Here is a 25,954-nt window from a genome sequence, read left to right as displayed (position 1 = left end):
AGGCAGGCGGAGCTCTCGGTTCATGTACTCCACTTGCAGCTGCACAGCATCGTTATTTCTAAGGTTTTTTTTTTTTTTTTTTCTCCCTCGTGGGATACAGACCTCTATTCTCAGGCCCCCGCAGCAACAGTCGAACAACTGTGGCCTCATAAAAAGGACCGAGAGAGCAGCGACAAGGACACACATTTCAAGGTGAAGGACTGAATGAACTGCACGCACATTTGGAGTTAGATTTCTGCTCCGGAACGATACTTGTAGTAAGTAAAACTACAATACAACTTTTTTTTGTCTTGTTCTGTACAAAACAGGTTGCTTTTGGAGAAACGTGCCGTCGGAATCGTGTATTTTTTTTTGTATTTTTTTTTTTTTTTTTTTTTTGGCATCTTTCCTCTCAGCATCCGCTCTTAGTATTCCTGCGAGTTTATCCTTTAACTGTAGATTTTGGAAGAGAGGGGTATTTGATCAACTGTTGCACCGAGAGCAGGTCTTTTGTGAATCCTGTTTTTCAGTAGGGATTAAATACTGGTCCTTGATGGGATTCAGAAGTATAGTTTTATTTAATTTATACAGGATTTGATGTTGCAAATTCCTGATTGTGACCTGTAAATCATGGAAGTGGGAGATTGTACACGTGCTTTCTTTAGGTTCATGAGTTTTCCTTTAATTCCCTTTAACCCCTTAATGTTTTGGAAGTTACAATAAATGCCATGTTTGTACGTATATCTCACATGGGGTTTTTTTTAAGGACAGAATTTCAGACGTGGTGTGGACTTTTGCAGATCTATTTGAGGGCTTTTGGACATGAAAAACTTTTGGGAGACTCTACTTTATAGTAGTGCAACCCCATGAAATCAGTTGTTGGAAGAGTAATGATGAATTCAGTTTTTTAGCTAATAAATATCCACACAAACAGTAGTGTCATTGGCCAAGCAATCAAAGCACAAGGAAACACAGGTTTAAATTTCAAAATTGGGTTTTATTTTCCCCCCAAAGATTCAAGAAATACAAATAAATAGAGATAACTTAGTTAAGTGAAAGAGGTCAAAAGAGTTAAAAAGAGGTCAACAAAACATAACTCTACTGGAAAAAAAAAAGGCTTACAAAACAAGACATTAACTTGACTAACCGACCTAACAGAATGAGACATGACACTCCTATGTGTGATAATTGGCTTATCAAACCAATTATCACACACAGTGGAAGACAACATAGTCAATAACTAAGACTCAACACACAGAAATCCGGATCACCTGAGGTGAGCCTCTGCCTGCCTGTCAGCCCTACAGCTCTGAGCACAGTTTAAAATCTTAATCCTTGCGTCCAATGCGTCTACTTGCTAGAGGACCCGAGTGAAGTAACACTTGCCTCAGGCTCAAACAGCAGCTCAGGATAGAGCTGAGGAGGGTGGGCTGAAACTATTGCTCTCTATCTAAAAAACCAGTTTGGTTTGGGCACGCTGGTGCAGTCCAGTGCTCGGTGACACCATGACTGAAGCGGGACTTCACGTGTTACTGACCACTGCCCTGTCTGCCATCCTGCTGGTAGCGGTGGTGGCACTTCTCTGCTTCTTCACCTGCAGACTGGCCGGTTCACTGCCTCTGGGTGGACCTGGCAACTTCTGATGCCGCTGAGCACAACTGGCCCACTGCATCTGAGGAATGGTAAAAGCGTGTAGCTTCTGGCATTTTTAATTAATGCTGTACCTTGTTGTAATATCCATCAATGTCTATCTGATTGGTGGAGGTGCTTCTTTTTTTTATGTCCTGGTTGGTTCAGTCTTACCTGTTTCTTATTAAACCAGATGGTGCAGCCTGGCAGCCTGAGCAAGCGGTTGGAGGTGTTGATGATGAGGTGATCTTTGCAAGGAGTTTCATTATAGTCAGTAAGAGCACTGGGAAGGTATGATGCGTGTTTGGTTAAATGACAACAGGCTGGGACTTGATGGTAAACACATCTAACAAAACAGGCTGTCATTCATCATCATATAGTGTTGTACTTAGCTTGCGGTTTGGAGAGTACAACACAAATATTTGCACACAACCGCAGCAAAAAAGAATCAGAAGCCTCTTGTCGGAATTAAAAGATTTTTGCGATAAAAGTATCAGTATCTTAAGTTTCTTTTCTCATGGTTGGATGTGTCCAGTCAATCATTTAGTGTTAATCGGCTTTGTTATGGCCCTTAAACCTCTCGGTGCTATGGAGCTCAATCCCATTAAAATGACCTTGACTATAAGCATGGGGAAGAAAGGAGGAGGGTGTGGATAATTATAGATGAAAGCCTGACTGGCCAGGACCCATAAGGAGCCCCCGTTGTGACTACTTACATTCACAGCAAGGCCTCCAGCTTAACTTTACGAAGCTTTGCTTTTGTTTCCGATGCAAAGCCTGATGGTGGGCTGAGAGATCCACTTTTAAAAAGGGAGACCAGGTTCAATAATGCAGAGGCATGTCTTTCCTCTACACAGTTTTGAAAACATGAAAACAGTCTGTTGGTTGTTTTCTAGCCTCCATTCCTAAACAACCTTATTTGGCCTGTTTCTATATTTGAGAAACCTATGACGTGAGAGAGGGGAGTAAGTCCACAAGGAGATCCCACTAAGCAAAGAACCAATACTCCTGTGGAGTTTCCTATTCAACAAGACAAACCTGCGGTTATACTGGTCATTTACAGAATGTGAATATTTGTAGAGCATGAGCAAGAAATGTGTTATTTGCCTGAATCAAGTGTGCTTAGTCAAGCCATCACAGAGTAAATAAATATTAAACCACTGTGTCAGAGTCAATGTATGACGAGATGACACAGACTTAATTACTAGTGTCCTTTTTTTTCCCTCTTGTAGCCGTGAGGCGACGGCAGACAGGCTTCCTCAGCTTCTCAGAGTTGCATGTTATGGCTGTGTAGAGAAACACGTCAGCCACGCAGAGACGACAACATGAAGGTGACAGCCCTGCTCATCATTTGCGCCTGTCTGTTCTTGGAGAGTTTGGGGAAGCCACAATTCCCTGGTAAGTTCCTGTGTTAGTCTTGGAACCATTTCAGGAACTTCAGAAGAGTTTTCCTGTTTTTAAAACATTGGGTGGTATTGTTACCAGAAAATAACAGGAATTCATTGTTTAAAAAATGCTCAACCTACTTCCCTGCAGGAGGTAGATGTGGATTTGTCTTGCAACAACTTGTGTCGTCGCCTTTTTCAAGACTATACAAGAGATGAACCTGGTGAAATGTGTAGATGTGGAATTGTATGTTTCTGTTACTGTGGTTCATAGAGCTCACATAGTGTGACATACAGCTTACACTTTTCCTCTATGTACACAATATGGGATCAAGTGGATAAGACTTTTGTATGATCATTGCAAAACACTGAAATGTTAAATAAATTACAGTCAGTGTCAATGCATAATCTGTCCAAATTCACATAGAACATGTTACATTTTGACAGACAAACCTAAACCTTTATCTATCTGGTGATTCCTTGAACTAAAGCTAATGAGACGTGTTTATTATAATACACAGAACAAGAAAAGGATCCCAAATTTTGGAATGCGTGGGCCCAGCGGACCCTGAAGAACGCTCTGACCCTGCAAAATCTTAATAAAAACAAAGCAAAGAATCTCATCCTCTTCCTTGGAGACGGTAAGTCACGACACCATGTTCTCTACATGCTAATGTGTGGCAAGAAATGATGAAATTCCAGCAAAACGCTGCGTAAGTCCACTTAAAGGTAGAAGGTAACCTTGCTGCAGGGGGATTTGATTTTCAGTAAGCTCCTCATTAAAGACCAAAAATTGTCAGTGCAGAGCTTTGACCGCACTTCCTGTCAGTTTTTGTTAGATAAGATTAAGTACGGACAAACCAGCAGAGCCAACAGTTTAATTTAAGCCGAAACTATGCGATAGAGGACGGATATATTTCAGGAGAACATGAATGAGATTTTTCAAACACGCAAGGTGAATAATGAATAATGGGGCCACAAAACAACTGTGCTGCCATCACATCACTGAGCTTGTGTTTGTGCTTCGTCGCTCACTGGTCGCACAATAACTTTTTATCCTCCATCGGGCCTCCTGCTCTCTGTTTGGACTATAGGCACAACATGACATTCTTGCGCAGTGCTGCATGCATGGTCATGTCAGTGGAGTTGGAGAACAACAGGCAGCATCTTATGATTTTTTTTTTTTTTAAAAAAACATTTGTTTTTAACTGTGGATACAACAGGAAATGATTGTCTCAGTGGAAAATAAAAAAAAAAGTTTCTCAACAATTAATTACCAGGAAAGACGTAGGGGGGGAAAAAAATGTGCTTAGGGATAGTTCCCTCATTTGTTTTTCTTCCTGTGTACAATACAAGAATGATGTGGTTTACCGCTCTTATACTTTCCTGTGATCATCTTTAATTTCAAGCATTTAGTTTACAAAACCAAACAACAAATAGTCAAGGAAAATTAAATTCACCCACGTGGGGCAGAGGAAAGATTGCTTCCCGAGACATGAAAAGTATAATACACGCTTTCTCCTAATTTATTATAAAAAAAAAAAAAAGCATTCAGTCTAGAAAACCAAACAACAGAAAGTCATGGTAAATTAAGATCATCCAAGTCTGGCATGTTATAGATTAACTACATGACCTAGAAAGTGAACGTTTTGTTTATCTTTGCTTTTTGTTGTTCTGCCAGTATCTGAAGTTTTTTTAAGGCCCATTCAGGTTGTCAGTCAGATTGGCACTGAGTTGTTAGTTTGGACTAACAGCAGTCATCTCCTTCTATGTCAAAGAAAGCAAATCTTTTGTGTTGCGCGATTTGAGTGAATCAGTACAATGAAAAGTGTTTGTTTGTTACGTGAATGCTCATCCTGTCAACCCCCCTTGAGGGAAAACTAATGCAATACTAACAGTTGACCTGTTTTTGGTGTTAAGGGATGGGCGTTCCCACTGTGACGGCCGCTCGAATCCTGAAGGGTCAGCTGAACGGACAGAGCGGAGAAGAGACACAGCTGGAGATGGACAAGTTCCCTTTTGTCTCTTTGGCCAAGGTCCGAGTCGGTTATTATGTCACACAGTATAGCGCAATGTATTGATCTTACTGTTGCCAGTAATGGCTTCCTGACAAGGTCTGTGACCGTAAACAAGGTCATTCATAGTGTGATGCCATACTGGCTGTGTATTATATTACAGAAATGATGAAAAAGCCTACCAGACATCATAGAGTAGTTTTATTATTTATACCTTAGGTCTGCAAAACATCAGCAACTATGGCTTTATACGTATCAGTAAAAGTACAAGTTGATATTCTAGATTTTCTTACTGTCAACACACGAATCGATCCTACTAATGATTATTAGCTGTGTAGCCATTGCGTGATTTAACATATTGACTAACTTATTGAATGAACAAAAGCACTTTAGTTTATTTTGAATCCTACATACACTGTCCTGCTGCCTAAATACCCCTTACGGCTAATGCTGCTGCAACAAATCTATATTAATCCACAGTTGAAAAAAAAGTTCCGACCCCTTCTGTTTACTCCTGTTTGCATAATGTTTTCTGAAAACTGCAGTGGCCAGCTGTTTTAGGAAATAAACTGAGCCTTTTTTTAAAAAACAAAAAATAGAAAGGGCTTCTCCACATGTCTTCCAAGCAAAATGCCGCTGAATCAGGTGCTTCTTCTTCTCCTTATGCCCTCGTTGACTCTGAAAACACAGTGGCGTTGAAACATCGGTCTGTTTACACTATCAAAGGGCTGAAAATCAATCCACGTGCTCCAGGCTTGTATCCAGGCAAGTATTTGTCAGTTGTTGTTGTGTTTTTTTTAAATATTTATTACAGTAGGAGCCAAGGGTTGTTGAACTGAAAGACAGACAAGGGTGGAAAGTCAAAGCCCCAAAGTTTCTCGTATTTGGATAAAATCCAAATCAGACTTTTTTTTGGAATTGCTTTGCCTTTACTGGATAGTGGGCAGTGAGGAGGCAGACAAGAAACAAGGGGAGAGAGATGGGTATGACATGCATCACACAGTAAGCATTCGGTTACCAGGGCGTCCCCAAATCCAAATAAGATCTAAAACACTTTGAATCACACTTAACCACATATATGCATCTCTGTTTGGAGATCATAAATCTGCCAACAGAGACGATAACGGATCTGATAAATCTGTCATCCTTTGAACCAATCGTCTTGATTTCCTGGCTCTACTCCATTGCAGCTGAAGCTATTTGGTAACTGCCAAAGTCTTATGCCCTCCAGCAGTTTAGTTACAATAACAGGTCTGTCAGCTAGCTAACAACCATACATAAATTAACACAAACATATATAAACTATCAGCGAGCCAAACGTTTTATCATCATGGGTTCCTCATTCACGACGCTCCCTCACCTGCACAGTTCAGTGCTCTGTGGGAGGTTTTAACGCTCACGTATGTGTCTTAGAGAGACGGTTGCATTTACAACTTTTCAACATCTTGCAGGAATTTGTCTGCTGCAAGACACGTGAAGTGTAAAATGGGTTTCAAAAAGCACTGAGAGACAAACAAATGCATAGTTGGTTTTGATTGTGGATTTGCTGACAACAAGAAAAATAAAGAATACTGCCAGCCTCGTCCTTTAACTCATTCACACCTTTTACATACATATTGTATGGAAAGCATCAGCCCAGCGTCATGTGTAAACTAATAACATCCCATCACCAGCATATCAGAATGATCACAATCCTTTTTTTGAATCCCAATGACATGTCAACGGCCTTTATCTCTGCAGACATACAACACCAATGCACAGGTGCCGGACAGCGCGGGGACAGCCACAGCTTACCTCTGCGGGGTCAAGGCCAACGAGGGCACGGTGGGAGTGAGCGCAGCTGCTGTCCGATCCCAGTGCAACACCACAGAGGGCAATGAGGTCACCTCCATCCTCAGATGGGCGAAAGACGCAGGTAGAGTGAGATGATATAACACAACACAAGCCGTTTTCCAGGCTGTGTCTTTGTCTATGGGGATGCAGAACTGTAATTTTTTACAGTTGTTTGCAAATTGTAGCGTGCGTTTCAAGTCAGAGGAAGCCTAATTGTGGCTGTGGCTAATGCTGTGTTACTGCAAATTGGGAATTCTCACTGGGGTGTCTCAATCGCTCAAAGCAATGACTTTGAAGTGGTTTTGAAAGCGGCGCTTTTAGTACGTGTTTTTTTTTTTTTTTTCCACTCTGCTCATTCCAATTTTTAGCTTTGAACCAAAGTTATCTTCTGCAGTTTGTAAGTGACATTCACCTGATCCAAAGGTTTACTTTTTATGTATTCTCATTAGAGACGACAAGGAGTAAACTTAATACTAATTTTAAAAAAAACAAAACTTTTTGCACATCTTTGCTATGAAGTTTCATCAGGTTTTTTTTTTTTTTTTCTCACCTTTCTGAACCCTGATGTGTCTGTATCCTTGATTCAAGTGGTTTGTAGTGTTGTTAGTACATATAAAAACAGTTGCACACAGGTGTTTAATTTTAAATTCATCAGTTTAATGTTGTTTCCATGGAGCCAAAAGGCAACATACATCCCACACCTACATCTCATTTAAACAGTTTCAATGAAAATCTTGAACTCTTACCTTTTTGTAAGAGTTCCAATGAATGACGTCTGATTTTCTTTAAGAACGTGCTTCTACTTTTTCTACTTCATGCTGTTGTGCTGTCTGCTTAAGTGCATGTAACGTAACTCTTTAAAGACCAAACAACAAGAGGCACAGAAGAAAAGGAGACAGAGATATGGAAGGAATGAATACAGTGGATTTTCAGAGGGCAAAGGTTGGGGATAAGTTAGAGGTGGGTGAGGGTCAGGGTGTGGGGTTCAGGGGTCACAGATAATGAGAGATCCAGTTAGTTCTCAGTGAATATGGCAGGCAGCGGCAGACCTCCTTTACGAAGCAAACAGAAATGGAGAAGTGATCATTTTATGACATTTTAAGACAGCTGGTTCCTAATTTATTGTGACACCTCCAAGACACATAAGAAAGGTCACTGGGAGAAATGATTCAATAGAAATGTTATTCAGGTCGGGGCTGAGCAGTCTCAGCGTTTTCTTGTGGAGAATTTGACTACACAACCGAATCAAAATGTATAATATTATGATATCCCTAAGTGGAAAAAAACAATTGATTAGTAAACAGACCATCTGATTTTAAAAACAAAAAAACTTAAAATTTGAAGATTAACATTTGCCAAGACAAAACATTTGCCTGAATCATAGCCACTACTGTTGTTTTTTATTTTTTTTTTTATATTTTCCTAGAATTCCAGCAGAGAGCAGTCGCAACACGCAAGTAGAGATTTTTTTTCACATGATTTGAAGGATAGGTTCAGACTTTTTCTATTTCAATACACAATATTCACATCATGCCCACATGTACAATAAAAGATTTATTGTTTGTTTGTAAGCATTCCTCCTGTCATAACTGGCTGTTCTTGTTCCATGCAACGACGCACTCTCAAGTTAAGCCAAAACTAAAATGAGGTAGCAGTCTGAATATCTTCCAGGTTACAGCCACGGTTTAATACAATATTCCGTCTTTGTATCCAGCTGTGCAAGAATACACTTTCTGGTGAAACACTAAAACTGAGCGTGTGTGTGTGTGTGTGTGTCCGTCCTCTGCAGGCAAGTCAGTGGGAATAGTGACTACGACTCGTGTCAACCATGCCACTCCCAGTGCTGCTTATGCCCACAGCGTGGACAGAGACTGGTACTCTGACAACGAGATGCCAGCCGAAGCACTGCAGGACGGCTGCAGGGATATCGCCAGACAACTCTTCGAAAACATTCCCAACATCGATGTGAGTCAAAAGTATTTATTGTGATCAGCGCTGAAACGACGATTTGATTGATTAGACGATCCACAGAAAAATAATCGGCATAAGTGAATCAAACATTTCCTTGTTCCAGCTTCTCAGTTGTTGCCTTTTTGTTTTTCTTTGTCTTATGATTGTAAACTCAATATTGTTTGGTGTTTAAGTGTTGGTTGTTCGTAAAGATTTGACTCAGGGGCTCAGAACAACCGGACAAAGGAAAGGACTCTGTGGAATAGTCATGTTTATACCACGGCCACTTGCCAACAAAATGCCATATAATCACATCTAAAAATACAATCTGTTAATTTTCACTTTACCTGGGCCTCAAAATTCTTGCCATTTGTGTTCCTAGGCAACATCTAGCTAAACTAAATAATTAGCTAAAGGTATTTTACTGATTGCTCTCAAATCTTGAACATAACCTACCTCACTGCACAGTATTATTATCAATCTTACCAGTAGACGTCCTGTTTCATGGAGTTAATGTTACTCCCGTCTCCCTCTGTCTCACACAGACAGACACATTAGCTCTCCTTTGCTGTCTCTCTCTCTCACTGGCAACTTCTCCGCACCTTTTTTTATTTTCTGTTTAGTTTCGGTCACATGTTCTCTCCAGTCCTCTCTCCTCTGCAACAGCTGCTCAGACCTGCAGGCTACCAGCTTCACTGCAGCAAACCTCCTTTCTTTCCTCCTCCTGCCATTGATTCAGACATTCAGATTCCCACAAATAACACATTTTAAATTAAACATGCATGGTTCTGACTTAGCAGCTGGTTAGGATTAGGGTTACTTTATCTATCTATCTTTTTTTGGTTGTTATTGGTGATGGTTACAACCAGTTCCAGGCTCTTATGCGTCACCACATAGAGTTTAGCACTGGTATGTTGATTTATAACTGCAAACTGTTATGAAGAGTGAAGCGGTGCAGATGGACCCAAGTGCAGGAGACTGCAGGCAACAGGAACTTGAAGAATAAATCTTTATTCAAGACTCAGGAACAGGATACAGGATTACAGGCATTGAAAACCAAACAGAACAGAACAAAGGATCCAACAAGGCTGAACTGAAACACAGGACTAAAATACTAACTGAAAACCTCTCTGACTCTGCTGGTAATGGTGACAGGTAGCAGCAGTTGGGCGGTGTGCTGTGTGTGCTGTGGTTTTTAACTTGTTTGATTTGTCTTGTCTACATTTTTTTTTTAACTGATCAGCATGTGACAGAAGCAAAAATGACTCACCTTTGTTTGACTGGCTTCCTCCTCATTTTAATGCTTTTATGTAACTTCTTGTGCGGACTTTGTGAATACCGGGAGCCTCTCCACTATAGCCATGAGTCCCCCCCTGCTTCCCTGCAACTCTGGTGTGGGCACCGTAGATCTCTTGACAGCCCTTCCCATGTAGATCACCCAGCTGGATCCTGCTGTGGGGGACAAGGCCGCTGTCTGATGCCCCTTCCCACGGGGATCCTTGCCAATGTCCAGCTATTCCGAAAAAAGTTGATAGGCTTCAGGCAAATGTCAAGTTCCTGATGGAGTATAAGAGCACTTGTCATCTTGCTTTAACGGAAACGTGACTCGAGGAACAAGACTCACAGTCCAATCTGGAAATCGAGGGCTTTAGAATACCATTTCATCTTGACAGAGACTCCACAGTGATTGGTAAATCACTCGGTGGGGGCTTGTGTCTCTATCAACAAAAACTGGTGTAACACTGTGATTGCTAGGGAGACACTGTGGACCCCCGACATTGAACTCTTGTCTGTATCCCTACGTATCCTTAAAAATTGTGCCGAACAGTTGGTAGGTATATTCTGTTTTATTTTCAAGTTGTCTTTCCATCTTCACAGGGTTCCTTTATGTTTGGAAGAAATCCATTATTGTACCTTTGCCAAAACAATTCTGCAAAGACACTTAAGGACAACAGGCCTGTGGCACTTAACGTCTCTGGTTATCAAATCACTTGAGAAGATTGTGAAGGATGAACTTCTGAAGAAAATGCTAGCAAATTTGGATCCGCTTCAATTTGCTTACAGGTCTGGCAGGGGGTGTTGGCGATGCGACAGGCACCCAACTTAACATGATTCTGGCAAAGACTTTTGTACATCTAGTTTTTATTGATTTCTCCTCAGCTTTTAACTGTATCCAACCACATATTTTAAGCAGAAAGGTTAAGGAGAATCCACAGCATTGATCCTGGCCTGATATGTTAGCCTATGGACTTTTTAACTGAGAAGTCACAACATGTGAGAGTTAAGTGTTTTATCTGATGTTGTTTTTTCCTCCCCCGGATCGCCACAGGGGAGCATCCTCTCGTCTCTTTTATTTGTGTTGTACACAAACAAAGTGCCAAAGCCAATATTTGAGGCGTCATATCCTCAAGTTCGCAGATGATTCAGTGATTGTGTCTCTCCTCAGCAGTGATGACCCTGATCATGACCCTGTAGTGGCAGGATTCACAGAATGGCACAGCACGTCCTTAAAACATCAATGTGTCTAAAACTGAAGAGATGACAATAGATTTCAGGAAGAATCCTATGGTCATCTCCCCTGTGTTAATTAATGATCAGGCTGTTGAGGTTGTGCAGCAGAACAAATATCTTGGCACTGTATTTGATGATAAGCTGACCTTCGATCTTCATGTGGATGCTGTATGCAAAAAAGCCCGCCAGCGGATGTATTTTTATCGTAAACTTTGTAGATTCAATGTGAACAACACTTTTATGAAAATGTTTTATTGAATCCGTCTTGACTTTCTCCTTCAGCAGCTGGTATGGGTCACTTGCCCTTAAAAAAAAAGAGAGAAACAAGCTGCATAGTATAGTCAAAGTGTGCAGCAATATTGCAGGCACAACCCTTAATGATTTGACTCTTTTGTATCAGGTTAGGACTTGAGGAGGGCCAAGTCAGTCCTGGCTGATCTTAGCCATCCCCTGTCCAGGGAGTTGCTCCTGTTTGGCTGCAGATACAGTCTGCCTACATGCAGGACCAATAGGCTTAGGAATTCTTTTGTTCTGGCTGCCATTGGCCTTTTAAACAATGCATTATTGTGTTGTATTTATTGCCTTTAATACTCCACGTGTTTTGTTGTATTTATTCTTTTGTGTGATGGTTGTGTGGTACTGCTGGCTGTACAACAAATTGTACATATTGGGGATAATAAAGATTTCCTTGAACTGACGAGGAGATGAGGTGCAGGTAGGGAGATGGGCGGAGAAGCTCAGGTGAGTAGAATGAGATGTTGGAACAGGAGAACAGGCAGGGAGCTGATGGGCTGAGGGAAACAAGGGGAGCAGGGCAGGGCTGACGAGACTGATGCAGGACAGGTGTGTAGAGGGGCAGAGAGAAAAGCAGGCTGGAGAGGAGCATATGAACACAAGAGGAAAAACAGAGCGACAGAAAACCAAAATCCCAGAAACACAATCCTCTTCATAATAACCCGACAACACTCCAACCTCTCTCATCTGTAATAAACAGAAAACCTAGCTAGCTGGTTAGCATGCTAACTTCAGTAGATATCTTTGCAACACAATACATATAGGTCTTTGGCATAATGTCAAAACTGTTATTTCTTCACAAATTAAACAGTGGCTTCTAGCGTTACTTTTATTTTTTAAAATATCATCCATGTTGCTTGTCTTACACCTACAAACAAGGTTTTTTTTTGTTTTTTTTAAGGGAGTTGGGCATGAGCGTTAAGTTCAGGGTGTGGTTTCAGCGCCTCCAGCATTTCAGAGCTTAGAATACTGCATGTTTTTCACGATTATGAAACCTAATTTTATATACTTGGCTATTTTTTTTAATCATTCTTATTTGGCTCGGTGGTTAATAACACATTTTTCTGTGGTGTGGAAAAACTCAGAACACATATTTATTATTGCTTTACATGCACTGTAATAACTGAGACAGAGTATAAGCTGTGTGTGTACAGACCAGAATGAAAACAAAGACAGACTAACTTATATAGGCAACTTAAATAATTATCATGGCAGATCGTCTCCTTTAAAAGTCCAACTCAAACAAGTCTTCTCCTACACAGTCCAGTCTAAACAAACTGGAGGACTGGTGGAGAACGGCAGCTAGGAACATAGAGCCAGAAAAAAAAACAGTTACAGGACTCCAATTATACTGTCCAGTTCCTAAAAGTTAATCCATACTTTCCAGCAAATCAGAAATGGGAATTTTCTGATGATGAAAATGAGGTTTCACTGGAAAGTGCTCAGAGTATCAGGTGATTTGGCTTGTAGTGACCTAGAAGATGCACAAATATGTAACAGATACTTTGTCGAACATCTACTTGTCACTTGCTAAATACAAACACTGATTTATAGTGTAACCAGTACTCAAGCTGATGATGATGTTCTGTTTAAATTGTTGCTCTATAATACACAGGATCATTTGGTCCTAAAACAGATATATGACTAAGGTTGTATGTTTCTGTTCTGTTGTTGCTTTACAGGTGATTATGGGTGGAGGGAGGAAGTATATGTTCCCCAAAAACCAGTCGGATGAAGAGTACCCTGGCATGGCGAAGCACAGCGGCACAAGAAAAGACGGAAGAAACCTGGTGCAGGAGTGGATTGACAGGATGAAGGATAAAGTAAATTCCTCCCCCTCGTCTCTCTCTTTGCTCTTTTCATTTCTCTGCAAGCTCTTTTATCTTTCCAATTACATTTACATATTTAGGAGTTCAAAGTGTTACAAGTCGCACTGTGCTTTACATTTGTGTCTTTTTTTTTTTCTACCTCTAACTGTGCAGAAAGGCCATTATGTATGGAACAAGAAGCAGCTCTTATCACTGAACCCTAACAACGTGAATTACTTACTGGGTGAGTCTTGAGTCTTGTGGCATTATGAAACTCTCATTGAAGTGTAAATGAAGAGCCATGTGTGTATGCATCTGCTGTAGGCTTATTTTCTGTGTGTAACATCCTATTTCTCCCTGAACCGTGCTTTGTGTTGCATCAGGTCTCTTTGAACCTGGGGATATGGTGTATGACTTGGAGAGGAACTCTGAGACTGACCCTTCACTTACAGACATGGTGGATGTTGCCATCAAGATCCTGAGGAAGAACCCCAGTGGATTTTATCTGCTGGTAGAAGGTGAGTTGGTACCTCTGTCATGGTTGGACAGTCGTCTTTTGTTATCGTGATGATTTTATAAAGAGCTGTAAGGTCTACTGAGTTAGTTAAGTCTTAGTATGTGTCTTAGACATCGCAATGTGGACAGTGAATGTCCCTTAAGGTGCGAATACAAACTGAGATTGTTGGGCCGATTATAGTTATTAAAGCCTGACTGGCACAGGATTTTTGATACTGATATTGATATTTGAGAGTTTAAAAAACCTGATATACTGTATAATACTGTATATCTTCCAGTATTATTTTTTTTTACACAACCACTAACATAAAATAAACATTTTTGGATGAGGTTCGCTTTAATTGTTTTTTTTAAATTGCCACTAAGGAATGTACTAGGCAGCTGAAAAATATATAATAATAAACTTTAGACAAAATATAGAATGGTGACACGGCATATGTTTGGCATTTCTATACTTTAATTTCCAGTTATTTATTGGTAGACATACACACTGATACTGATATATCTGCAATGACCGACTTGTCTTATAGTTATTACTTTATATGGTTTGTTTGACGGCGTCTGTTACAGTCTAGGGCCAGCTGGTGTTGACAGCTGTGTGTGGTATTTAATGATTTGGCTTGTTTGCCTTTTGACACAGTTGCTACCTAATCTTGTTATGTGTTAGGTTAGATTGTTAAAGGAGTATTTAAATTGTTTTTGGAAAAACACAGTTTCTTTCGGAAAGTGACATGAAATTTAGGCGAATCTCAAGTTTGTGTACAGAGCCGGAGTTGGAACATATAGTTGGCTTAGCATAGCATAAAGACTGGAAGCAGGGGTAAACAGCTAGCCTGGCTCTGTCAAACACAGGGGTTGGTATGTCTCTGTAGAGGTACAGCAACAGTCACAGAGTTGTATATAGAGTGAACAAACAAGATACAGTGTGTTAATTAGTGAGCTTTAGAGGTGATAGTGTTTTTTTCCACTTTGGACAGAGTCAGGCTAGGATGCTAAGTACTGTAATATGTTGGTGTCACTTTTCAACTGACTGCATTCATGATCCAACACAACAAGACATGATTACTGTTGTTCTGTTACAAAGGTCTGATGTGACTTGTACAGTTCCTCAAAAATAAAGTAAGGTCATGGATGACTGCTGACTGACAAAGGAGACATGACACAGGCTGTGGTTCACTAACAGTGCTATTGAGCATGAATCCATTGGCACACTTATCATTCAGTTTCCAAGTAAACTGTCCTTCAGACCTCTAAATTCTTTTACAATGTGCAAGTTTTAAGATTATTTTTTGGCATTTTTGACTTTATTGGACAATGGGCAGTGAAGAGTCAGACAGGAAACAAGGGGAGAAAGAGATGGGTATGACGTGCATCAAAGGTCCCTGACTGGAATCGAACAAGAGACGTTGTGGTTATGTTGCAGGCGCAGTAACCCTTCGGTTACTGGGGCACACCTACAATGAGAGCACACCTTATCATCAAATACAGTGCCAGCATGAATCTGAATGAATGAATGAATGAATCATAGAATGACTCAATATTATTTCCGTAGCTCTGGAACTCTATATTACAACATATCACTGAGTAGCACTTACACTCAATAAAACATCCGCATTTAGAGTTAGTTCAAAGGCAAGTATTTCTCCAGTCTTCTACCATGCTGCCAACTTCCCTTCACTTAATTGTCGCTTCAAGGGAAAATGTATTTTGCAGCACTTAATAAAATACAATGAGAAAGATATAACATTCGGTAACATTCACGCAGAATAGATTGGGAAAAACATAAAAGCCAGAAAACATCAAAGCAGCCAATGACTCAGAGGCAGGAGAGAAGTGGACAACTATGTTGGAGGCACAGAATATAAAACTGCACATATCAGCTATGCAAAATACTTTTTGCTATGAAGGAATTTTTATTATCTGTTGCTGTTTATTATTCTAGGCAGCCTTTGTAGGAGAGTGTTGGTCTTATCATCATGATTGTTGGAGTATTCATACTTTATTATTTAATTACCTCATTATTGGGGGCACCACCTCCTTTTTGGTTAGGATTTGTTAATGCCAGGAGGGAGCACTAATCCTTGTTCGATTTAATTAATGAATCAGCCTCATAATCGTAAGTTCTTGTCCCAAACAGTGACCTCTGTTTACTGCAGCTCAAAGAAACAACCAAACACTTTTAGGATAAATGAAGACATTTATTAATAGCTAAAAGTCTTGAGGATACATGATAAAGCATAGATGATATACATAAAATAACAAATAAAATTAAATAAATAAATAAGGTCTATGAATGATAATAAAAATAATAAAGAAAATTATTCAGTGGCTCGAAGTGCGCGACTCGAGGCTTAACGTGTTGCATCGGGGAATGCTAAGGTAAAGCTAATTCAACTTCTCTAAATAAATTATTTTATGTCTAACTGTTGAGGTGTCTTGTCGTGGTAAGGGCGTCATCTTGGCAGGTCCAACGTTGTTTGACGCAGCATCACTAGCAATGTTGCTGTGAAAGAGCCCAGATCAGCTGTGGGCTGTGGCGCATCTCAGTGGATGCAGAGGCATTGAATGCCGGTAAAGAATCGAGCCGTTTCAGGCTGCTCTGGCAGAGCCTTCAGGCCGGCTTCACTTCTGGGTTGCAGTCTTGCTCTCAGAGAGCAGTTTCAAGTGTTCTTCTTCTTTTTCTGCTTCTTCTTCTTCAAGAATTGAAGTTGCAGATTCAGGCTTTTGGTTGTCTTGTAGTAACTTAAGTTGAATGTCGAATAAAGTTTAGTCTGACTACACTCAAGTCTTCAGCGGCATCTACTTCAAAATAAAATACTGAACGCGTTTACTTCAAATTAAATTACTTATTAAATTAAATGGAAATACGAGACTTAATGTTACTAATAAAACAAAACAAATTAACTTGTTGCAATAAAAGGTTAACACGGATATATTTGGTTGAAAAACAAATAAAAGAGACGTCTTAAGAGCTTTCTTGAGTTCTTAGAGGCCAGCTCAAAGAGGAATCTCTCTGAGGCTGTTTTTATAAGTTAGAATAACACGGGAGGAGCTTTGGGTGTGTTCTAACGGATTTCGCACCGAATTATTGATGAATATTCAATTTCTTTGTTCTAGGTGCTTTAGGTGTGGTTGGGCCTCATGAAGTAAAGGAATTTGGGGAAATCTTATTCTGAGTTTTTACATGCAAAAACTCACACTTCAAGTCACTGTTGCCTGTTATTTCACATAAAAGCTGTAACACATTCTTTTCATAATGTCCAAGCATTCATGATATTTCTGATTAATAACGGTCCTGTCAGCTTGTATCATATTTGTAAAACCATTCAAGAAACAGTTAAGCAGTTTACATGATTCATAATAAATCAGTTCTTCTAATAACAAACATTAACCTTCATATTAACACTTCATGATGTCTAAGCATACAACCGTCATTGATTCAACTTTCTCAAACTACCTACACATCTTAAACCATCTACTGAAATAAAGTTTAAAACTATGGTGAAAGGAAATAAAGTTAGCCAACACTTATGTGATAAGATTATTATTAACAATAAGAGAAAACTTTAAACTCACATCCTTCAAATATTATCTTTACATTATTTTAGAAACTTCATTCTTTCAACACAACTACTTGTCTAATTTAACTACTAGAATATGATTGTCTATGAGGTTAATGGATCACAGGTTAAACACTTAAAATACAAATACATGGTTATCAAACATTCATTAACTCTTCACATAAGGGAATTTAACTCTTGTCAATAGACAGTATACACAAAGTCTGCAGGAATTTGGGTTAGATTATGGCGTTGTAGATAAGAGTCTGTCTTCCCTCTAAGGTGGGAGTAGTTTTCCCCCGGTCCAAGTGGCCTCTAGGGTCAGTTCATGCTTTTAGTTTGTGTCATAATTCAACTTATCGAAATGGTTCATTAGGAGGTCTTTCCTGTCAGTCTGTTGAGCATCACTGATCAAACCCCCACTCAAAAGGTTACAAAGATCAGTTCTGCAGGCCGAGGGTGCGCTCATACAAATTTAGGAATCCAGGGAGTCTGTCTCTTATTTTCCGTAAGAATCAAAGATTAGTTAACACAATCAAAGAACAAGCGGTTGTCGTCCTACATCATTGTTATTGGAAAAAGTACTGAAAAATCTGTAAATGACCGATGTCAACAGAATGTTAGAGTAGGTGCAGGAAGTTTGGTATTGATAACAATGTGTATTTGAGTATGTTGAAAGAAGCACGGTTACAGTCAATGGCTGTGGAGGGACTGACAAACACCTGCAAGTATGTCAATGATTGTTTAGTCAGACTGAGAGAATGAGACCACTGACTGGTATTGTTTTCCTCTCTATCAGGAGGACGTATCGACCACGGACACCATGAGGGCAAAGCCAAGCAGGCTCTGCATGAAGCCGTGGAAATGGACCGGGCCATCGGCAGGGCAGATCTCATTACCAGTATCCATGATACAATGACCATAGTTACTGCTGACCATTCTCATATGTTCAACTTTGGAGGTTACACAGCCAGAGGAAACACAATTTTTGGTATGTAATGATGATGTAATAGGAGGTCACATACTTTATATTTGTACATTTTCAGTTTCATTAAGTTGTGATAATAAAGCCAAATACTCTGTCTGCATCCACAGGTTTGGCCCCCATGTTGAGTGATGTTGACCAGAAGCCCTTCACCTCCATTTTATATGGGAACGGACCTGGTTACAAAATTGTCAACAGTGCAAGGGAGAACGTCTCCACCATTGACTACCGTAAGTGAAATGATTTAACTACCAGATTTAGATATATTCTATCAGGAGCAGGGTTAAGGCATTTATGGTGGATTTTCACCCTTTATGTCGTTGCATCTAAAATAAAAAAAATAAATAAAAAAACCATCTATAATCTTAATTCTGTCCACCTTTAACGTTATCCGTTCTAGGGTTTATATAGATCAGTATGTTAAATGTTGAAGTATTCATTTTAGCTGTGCAGCCATCGGTGTGAAGTCTGAGGTCCAGATGGGACCTCCTATACCCCCTTTCCACCAACTGGAACCTAGTGCTGGTGCTGGGCTGGTGTTGGTGCTGGTTGGCTGTTGGTTCAACTAACGAACGCTCTAAGAACTGCTTTGTTTTTCCACGGGCTAGAGAGCCAAGCCATTATGTAACTGTACACGCCTCCAGTTTCCTAGCAACACTAACTTCAAGCACTTCACACTCTAAGATAGTAGGTGGTGGTAATGCACCATAACAGTGGTTGCCACCCGCCATAAAATGGAAAAAAGCAGAACTTCAAGCACAACAACAATGGTGGACTACATTACCATCCATGTACATCACAGCTTTATTTTCTCTGGTAGATACTGCATACTGCCTATTAAATGAATGATTAAGTATGCCATTACCAGCAGACTGATCACACTGAAGTATACTCAAGCAAGAAGGACTGTATCACATGACTGACGGCTGTCTCGCCCTGTGTTACACCATATTTGGGGACCCATCAGACTGTGTGACCTGAAGTATTGGAAGAAGTACTCAGATCAGGCTGTGACTGATATATTAAAATACTGCTTATGCATTCATACTCATCAGTATTAATGATGTACTTTGTTAAATGTATTTAATACATCAGATAAGTTTACTTAAGTAAAGGATCTGAGTACTTCTTCCAACTCTGCAGGTCACACAATCTGATGGGTCACCAATGCGGTGTAACACCAGCCAGCAGCTCCTTCACAAAAGGTGTTATTTGGATAAACTGACCACATATTAGGAATCTACATACTTACTTTCTAACCTGAAAAAATATTAAAACTTAATAAAGTGACATATTAATAATTTTTAGCCTGGCCCAATATCTCCACCACAATGGCTGAGATTTGTTTTTGGTTGGTCACGATAATCCCGCCCCCAGCCCCAGATGTAAGTGGTTCTTTCTTCAGGAATAACAAAGAGTTGGTGCCACTCTGGAACCAGTTTTCCTGGCCAAGAGCCGGTTCTTTTGGCTGTCAAAACGCAAAGAACTGGTATGAGATTAGGCACTGGCTCTGAACCGGTCCTCGAACTGCCTTGGTCGAAAAGGGGTATTAGCTAGCAGCTAGCTGTTGATTGTCACATGATTGACTTGCAAAACTGAGTGTGCAGGCAGAAACTTCAATGTAAAGGTCTCAAACTAAGATTACAGACACAAAATCCTGTTTTCAAGCACACCTTTATGAACGATATAAGATTCCATACAATAGACAATACTACAGTTTTAGTAAAGAATATGACACTATAAGAGGCATTGCACCACCTTCACATGTAAAACAAGCATCTTTCATTGGAAACAACTGAGAACACTAACAGCAAACTAGAGTAGATCACAAAATAACGTGTACAGGAGTTATACTGTGTAGTCACGAGTTAGTTATACTGTAGTATAAGTTTGAGAGGTTTGTCTTGGATTAATGCTACATAACTAAGATTAAAAGGGTGGATTTACAGTTAAAAAGAACCTCCTTATTTATCTTACACTGACCCTTTATGAAGCCCCTCATTTTGGCCTCGGTGTGAAACAGGCCTTTTTAGCTCCTGTCTCTTTAAGGCCCCCCTCGCGATAAGCCCACTCTGTTCTGATTGGTTAGCTTCCTGCGTCAGAGGCTATGTCAAGCATGGATGTATTAAGAAGAACTAGATACCGGACTCAAAGATGGCGTCTGATCATTCCTATGAAAGTTGCTCAGTGGCGCATGAAGCCAAAAAATCGACTTCCCGCGGTAAAGAAATTACCCAGATGTTGCTCATGCTTCCTGATTGTTGGGCCCATATAGAGCATGTGCACTAGAGACTTCCGCTGGCCGATGCGGCTAACTTCCGGTTGGCTCTCTGCTCATTTTAATGGGGATAAAATAATTTAGTCATGCAGCTCTTCTAGACTTTCCAAATGTTATTGGACCGAATGGATCAAATTCTGACAGTAAAACAATTCATATGCAGGGGTTTAACTCTCAAAAAATGTATTCATTGATTTAGCTGCTCTTTTTCCAATGATTGTGTTAAAGGGGGGGATTCCTTTTGGGCCAGTGTGCATCACATGATGGACCTGGAAGTTGTAATTACATGGTTTGGCCATTATGTCAAATTGGCCTCACAGCCCGGCACTGTTCCTGTGTGCTTGACGTCAACAGACTATGAATAGTAGGACTATAATAACTATATAATAGTAGGATTACTATCTGAAATATGCAAATGGACAATGCAAACAACGCATGGGAAAAACCTTAGCAACAACTGTAGCAACCAAGGCTCCGGAATGGACGGCCGTTTATGGGCATGTACAGTGATCTGACGTCAGCTTGTCGACAAGGTAGTAAAAAATGTCACAAGCATTCAGAGCAGGCTGAAGCCCTGGCTTTTAACTTGCAGGGAGCATTTCTACATATGTTAACCTCACGTTTTGGAACTTTGACCATTGTTTAGCATCAATATCTGACATCATAACTATATAAATAACATCACAATCACAGAAGTTAAAAACAATAATATCTTTACATCATCTCCCTGTGTTCCTTCCTTTCAGAGGAAAACAACTACCAGGCCCAGTCAGCTGTACCTCTGAGCATGGAGACTCACGGAGGAGAGGACGTGGCCGTGTTTGCTAAAGGTCCGCTGGCTCACCTGCTACACGGGGTCCACGAGCAGAACTACATCCCCCACGTAATGGCATATGCAGCCTGTATCGGCCAGAACAGGGAACACTGTATGTTGCAGGATGGGACAACCGGTTTACGCCCCGTCCTCTCTACCATTGTTGCCCTTCTCACAGTCACCCGAATTCTGTGCTGACCTCCCCCAACAGCCCTCATCCTGTTAATAACCCTGTTTAAACCAGTCATACATTTCCAGATTTTGCTGTTCTTCTAATTTACTCTACACCTTTTTCATCATGGGACCACTGTTTAGGCACTTGACCTGTTAAACCTCTTTGTTAATGTAAACCCTTTAGGTTTGAATAGATACATTGGCTTTGCAAATGTTTGATTACGTTTCAATTTTTAAAAATGTGCAGATAACAAAATCTACCTCATAAGCTTGCAAAAGATCTCTCATGTAATTATGATGTGTTCAAAAAGAAATTATATTTCAAAGGACAGATTTTGTGCCGAAACAAGAGGCAATTGAATGTACAGTACAATTGACACAAAAGTAAAAGATATCATGGATAATTTGTCAAACACCTTGTGCATACTTACAAATAGCACTGAAAAAGCCCACCTACCATCATCTGTGTCCAATAACAGAAGTTGTACAATCTCTTAACCAATAAAGGAAATGTCTTCGTTTTCTGATAATCTTTTGTCTTTTTTGCTGCAACATTTCAACTTCCCCAAAATGCACATTTATGAGATTTTATTTTGATTCCCTGCATACATAGTTGCTCTCAATTTCTCCTTATCCTTAAACATTTCTTGTGTTAGTGCTCTGACTATTCTGCAGAACAATACTAAACAAATAAGTGAAGCAAAACGTTAGAAGAACTGAATATTAAGGGAAAAAAGAGGAGTCTTTGACATATGAGACCAATTAAAGGCTACTGACCTACTGTACAGATAACACGTCATCACATGGTCAAAGTGAAAACACATTTATGATTTCTCCCACCTCTCCCCAGAAATATCTGATATTGTATGGCACTAAATAGCATGCCATACAACATATGTTGTACTTTTCCATCTGTTCTGTTGTGGCTTGTGAAGAATGTGAATGGAATGAAGCATTCCTTGGCATCATGTGGTCACTGGGAAAACAGAGGAGGACACATGGTGGCTGAAGCACGAAAAGGGGAGGTTTATCTTAAACTGGTATGAAATGAAATCCCCACACTGTCACTTGTACAATCTCAGTATCAGCATATATAATGGCTGCTTGGAGTCTGGTAAGGGCCTTGGGGGACCAACTTTATGCTTTTATGTAAACTTCCTTTGCTGATAAGGATTTTTCTTCCATTCCTCTTGGCAGCCAAATATCAATTTCCTGTAAACCCTGTTTTATCTCTTGTGTTCTATATTTAGAGATAGATGGCACTGGGTATCAGATTTTATGGCATGAATAATCAAGTGAGGTTTCAACCTCCAACATCCTCTTCCTCTCAAATACATTTGTACATGACTCACAGTGGAGTTTTTTTTTTTCCAGAATAATGAAACCTACTATTTTCTAAAATGATTAAATGGCTGATGAAATGAAACCAGGAAAAGGCCTTGGTGGTATCTTGTATGTATTGTAAGTGGTCACCTTGCCAAAGCTTTGCTACTCAATCCATCAACCATAAAGGCAAGCAGTTCAGGTGAAGAACTATAGCTGCTGAAGTCTTTGTCCCTTGTCACTCTCATTTTTTCAGCCGGAAGCGAGTCAGGTCTATAGAAAGGCTTGAGACAGCCTCACCAGACGTACAATTTTCTCAAGCAAGCCATGGTTTCTGGTGAGTTCATATTATGGAGCCATGTGTAATGCTGCATACCAGAGACACTGTAATTTTCTATGTCTTAAGCCTCTCCCCATGTGACCATCCTTTTCTGCAGCCAGTATGTACATTGTGTCCTTGGCTAGTGTACTGTAGTTGTAGCATTTCTCTGTTAACAGTTTAAAGGACCACACCAGTAGTTTACATTTTAGCCCATTTACTACAAATCATATCTGCTTTACAACACAAGTAATCATTCCTGAGCTGTTTTTTGTACTTTATCTACCATTCCAGGAAGTCATCTCTGGTTCAGGACATCTGAATCACTGCATACTTCTTCTCAGATATTTCTGATGTTGTGCCAAATGATGTCTGTTTACCTTATTTAAGAATTTAAGAAATGGAAAGTCATGTTCCAACATAGTTACATCCAAGAAGTGTGGATGAGATTGATGCAGCTGCAAATTGATAAAAAATTTCTACCCTTGAACAACTGTGAAATAAATTTAATTTACCGCAATCCTACTTTTTCAGATTCCTCCAGGTTCCAAGTGCCACCAGTTGAGCTGAGCTAACGCTAACCTTATACCACAAACACTGGCTAAAGCTCCCTACAATACACCAAAACTAGTCTAACGTTGTTTACTCAAATTTAAATTTCATGGCACAACAAAGACGATGCAAATTACTGTATAGCTGAACTTGCGCTTTTTATGTTTTGCTCCAAATAGCCTGATGACAGTTTTGACTGAATGGCAAGTTGTTAGCTAACGTCACCCACCCCCTCCACCCCCCACTCTCCCTCCTGACCCCGGCACTTAGCTAACTAGCAAGAATACTGAGATGTAAGTCAAGTAATACAGTACAGGATGCAACCAGTGCCAAATGTACCCTGCATAAAAGATCAATCGGTAATAAAGAAACATTCACATTGTTTTCTTGATAACTCTTGTTGGTGCCTCACCAGGACCTCCCGCACCCTTGCAGTCTCTTTTACCCAGAAGTTCACCCTCTTTTCCAACAGCTGCAAAAGCTCTGGGTGGATATCTTTATGATATCATATGATAAGCTCTCAGAGAAACTGATGCAGTCATTGGTGAGAGGAATATTACCAAGCCCACGAATGACTAGGGAGATGGTCTGGATTGTGGTTTGTGAGATGATGTGAAAAAAGTTCTTGCATAAGTAAAAAGAACTCAACTGAAATTCCCCCCAAAAAATCCAAAATCTCTGCAAGACATAATGACGTGATTAGGCCAGGGTCTAGTCAAGCAATTGCAAAATGGGAGAGAATGTGAAGTGATCTGTCTGACACAGATGAAGTCCCTCCAGAACGGAGAGAGCAGCAATCCAGGACACTTCTGGGTGCATTTACTGGGATTTAAAATTCCTGCCCCTTAGAGAGACCACAGAGACAAGAAAGAAGAACTGAAGATGATGTCTCAGCAAACTGATGCAAAACAAGGGGAAGTTAGATGTCATGTATAATGTTTTGATTTACACCCTGCACCTTGCGCGTGATCCATTAGTCATCAGAGCTGACATCAACCCTGGAGTTTTTGCACAGGCCTGTTTTTTTGGATTGGTTTTATCCAACATTTTGTCTTTATTTAACTGAAACAAATCTAAAGTAGCTGCTGCAGTGACTTGGGGGTTAGGGGACTTGTTATTTTACCTTTTTACTATTATAAGTGGCTTTAAAATAATTGCTTGAATAAAACAAAAATGCTGAATGGAGCTTGTTTCTTATTAATACAGTTGTCTGTTTTCCTTCTATTTACCAAGAAGGGAAAACAAACACATCTGTCTTCATGTAAACCCTAGAGTCTTTTCTTTGATTCAGGAACTTTCGGATTATGAGTGGCATGATGTCTGAATATGAACTAAACTCAGCAAGATTTATGGCATGTGATGATATGCCTCACTCACAGTTTGAAGGTTTGTTCCAGCTCATTATCTGCTCAGTTCTTCAAGTTTAAGAAGCAAGTAAAAGTTTCAGAGGTGGTATGTAATTGTTACTGAGTTTTACTGCTCTTGTATTTCCTCATTTGCATGCCTGTACCTCAACTCAAAGAGCTTGTTTGAAGATACTGGTACATTTGTTCTATATATTCTAATAAGGAAATGCAATAATCCTTAAAGGATGTTAAAATTCTTACATTTTTCATAAAAAATAACCCCTTTATTGTCCTTAAGACATTTTTCAGAGGAAAGTCTTTTCCCTCTTTCTTGCCTTCTTTCACTATTTTTCTTTTTTTCACTTTCTTTCTCTCATCTTTGTTTCTTTCCCTTTCTTTCTCTCCATCTTTCCTCTTTCAGTTCCATTAGGATGATCACTAATCTGTCACATGCTCCCTATTCTGATGTTTGCAAAGTGCATATTACGGATATGTATGTTGAGAAATGACAGATGTTTTTGTTCACTGCTTTGAGGTTAATAAATTCTTGGAAAGGCAAGTTATTATTGGATTTTTTTAATCTTTCAGTACAGTAGCTCTTAAGGTATATCTAGCTTTGCTTATCAGATTTAAATGCTTAACCTGTGTACACTGGGATACATTTTTCACATTTCTGGTGAAAG

At 39.9% G+C, this 25,954-nt stretch overlaps 1 protein-coding gene across 3 annotated transcripts; it reads left to right on the top strand.

Annotated features, from left to right (window-relative positions):
• Positions 1–78: 78 nt before the first annotated feature.
• alpl (alkaline phosphatase, biomineralization associated) lies at positions 79–22,261 on the top strand. 3 transcript variants are annotated; one of them, XM_067586515.1, is made up of 12 exons: positions 79–257; positions 2,841–3,006; positions 3,515–3,634; positions 4,914–5,029; positions 6,749–6,923; positions 8,631–8,806; positions 13,279–13,419; positions 13,579–13,648; positions 13,788–13,922; positions 18,280–18,471; positions 18,576–18,695; positions 21,490–22,261. In XM_067586515.1, exons 2-12 carry the CDS (start codon positions 2,886–2,888, stop codon positions 21,753–21,755), a joined length of 1,632 nt encoding a protein of 543 aa, XP_067442616.1. In that variant the 5' UTR covers positions 79–257; positions 2,841–2,885; the 3' UTR covers positions 21,756–22,261. The 3 variants fall into 3 exon arrangements, with proteins under 3 accessions (XP_067442616.1, XP_067442617.1, XP_067442618.1); XM_067586516.1 differs by having other exon boundaries at positions 83–192; XM_067586517.1 differs by lacking the exon at positions 79–257 and adding an exon at positions 1,833–1,851.
• Positions 22,262–25,954: the final 3,693 nt, after the last annotated feature.

The sequence above is a fragment of the Thunnus thynnus genome, chromosome 4 (assembly GCF_963924715.1).
Source record: "Thunnus thynnus chromosome 4, fThuThy2.1, whole genome shotgun sequence".
In the NCBI taxonomy this organism is placed as follows: Eukaryota; Metazoa; Chordata; class Actinopteri; order Scombriformes; family Scombridae; genus Thunnus; species Thunnus thynnus.
The sequence above is the reverse complement of the archived record's forward strand: the minus strand, read 5'-3'. Positions and strand labels throughout refer to the sequence as shown.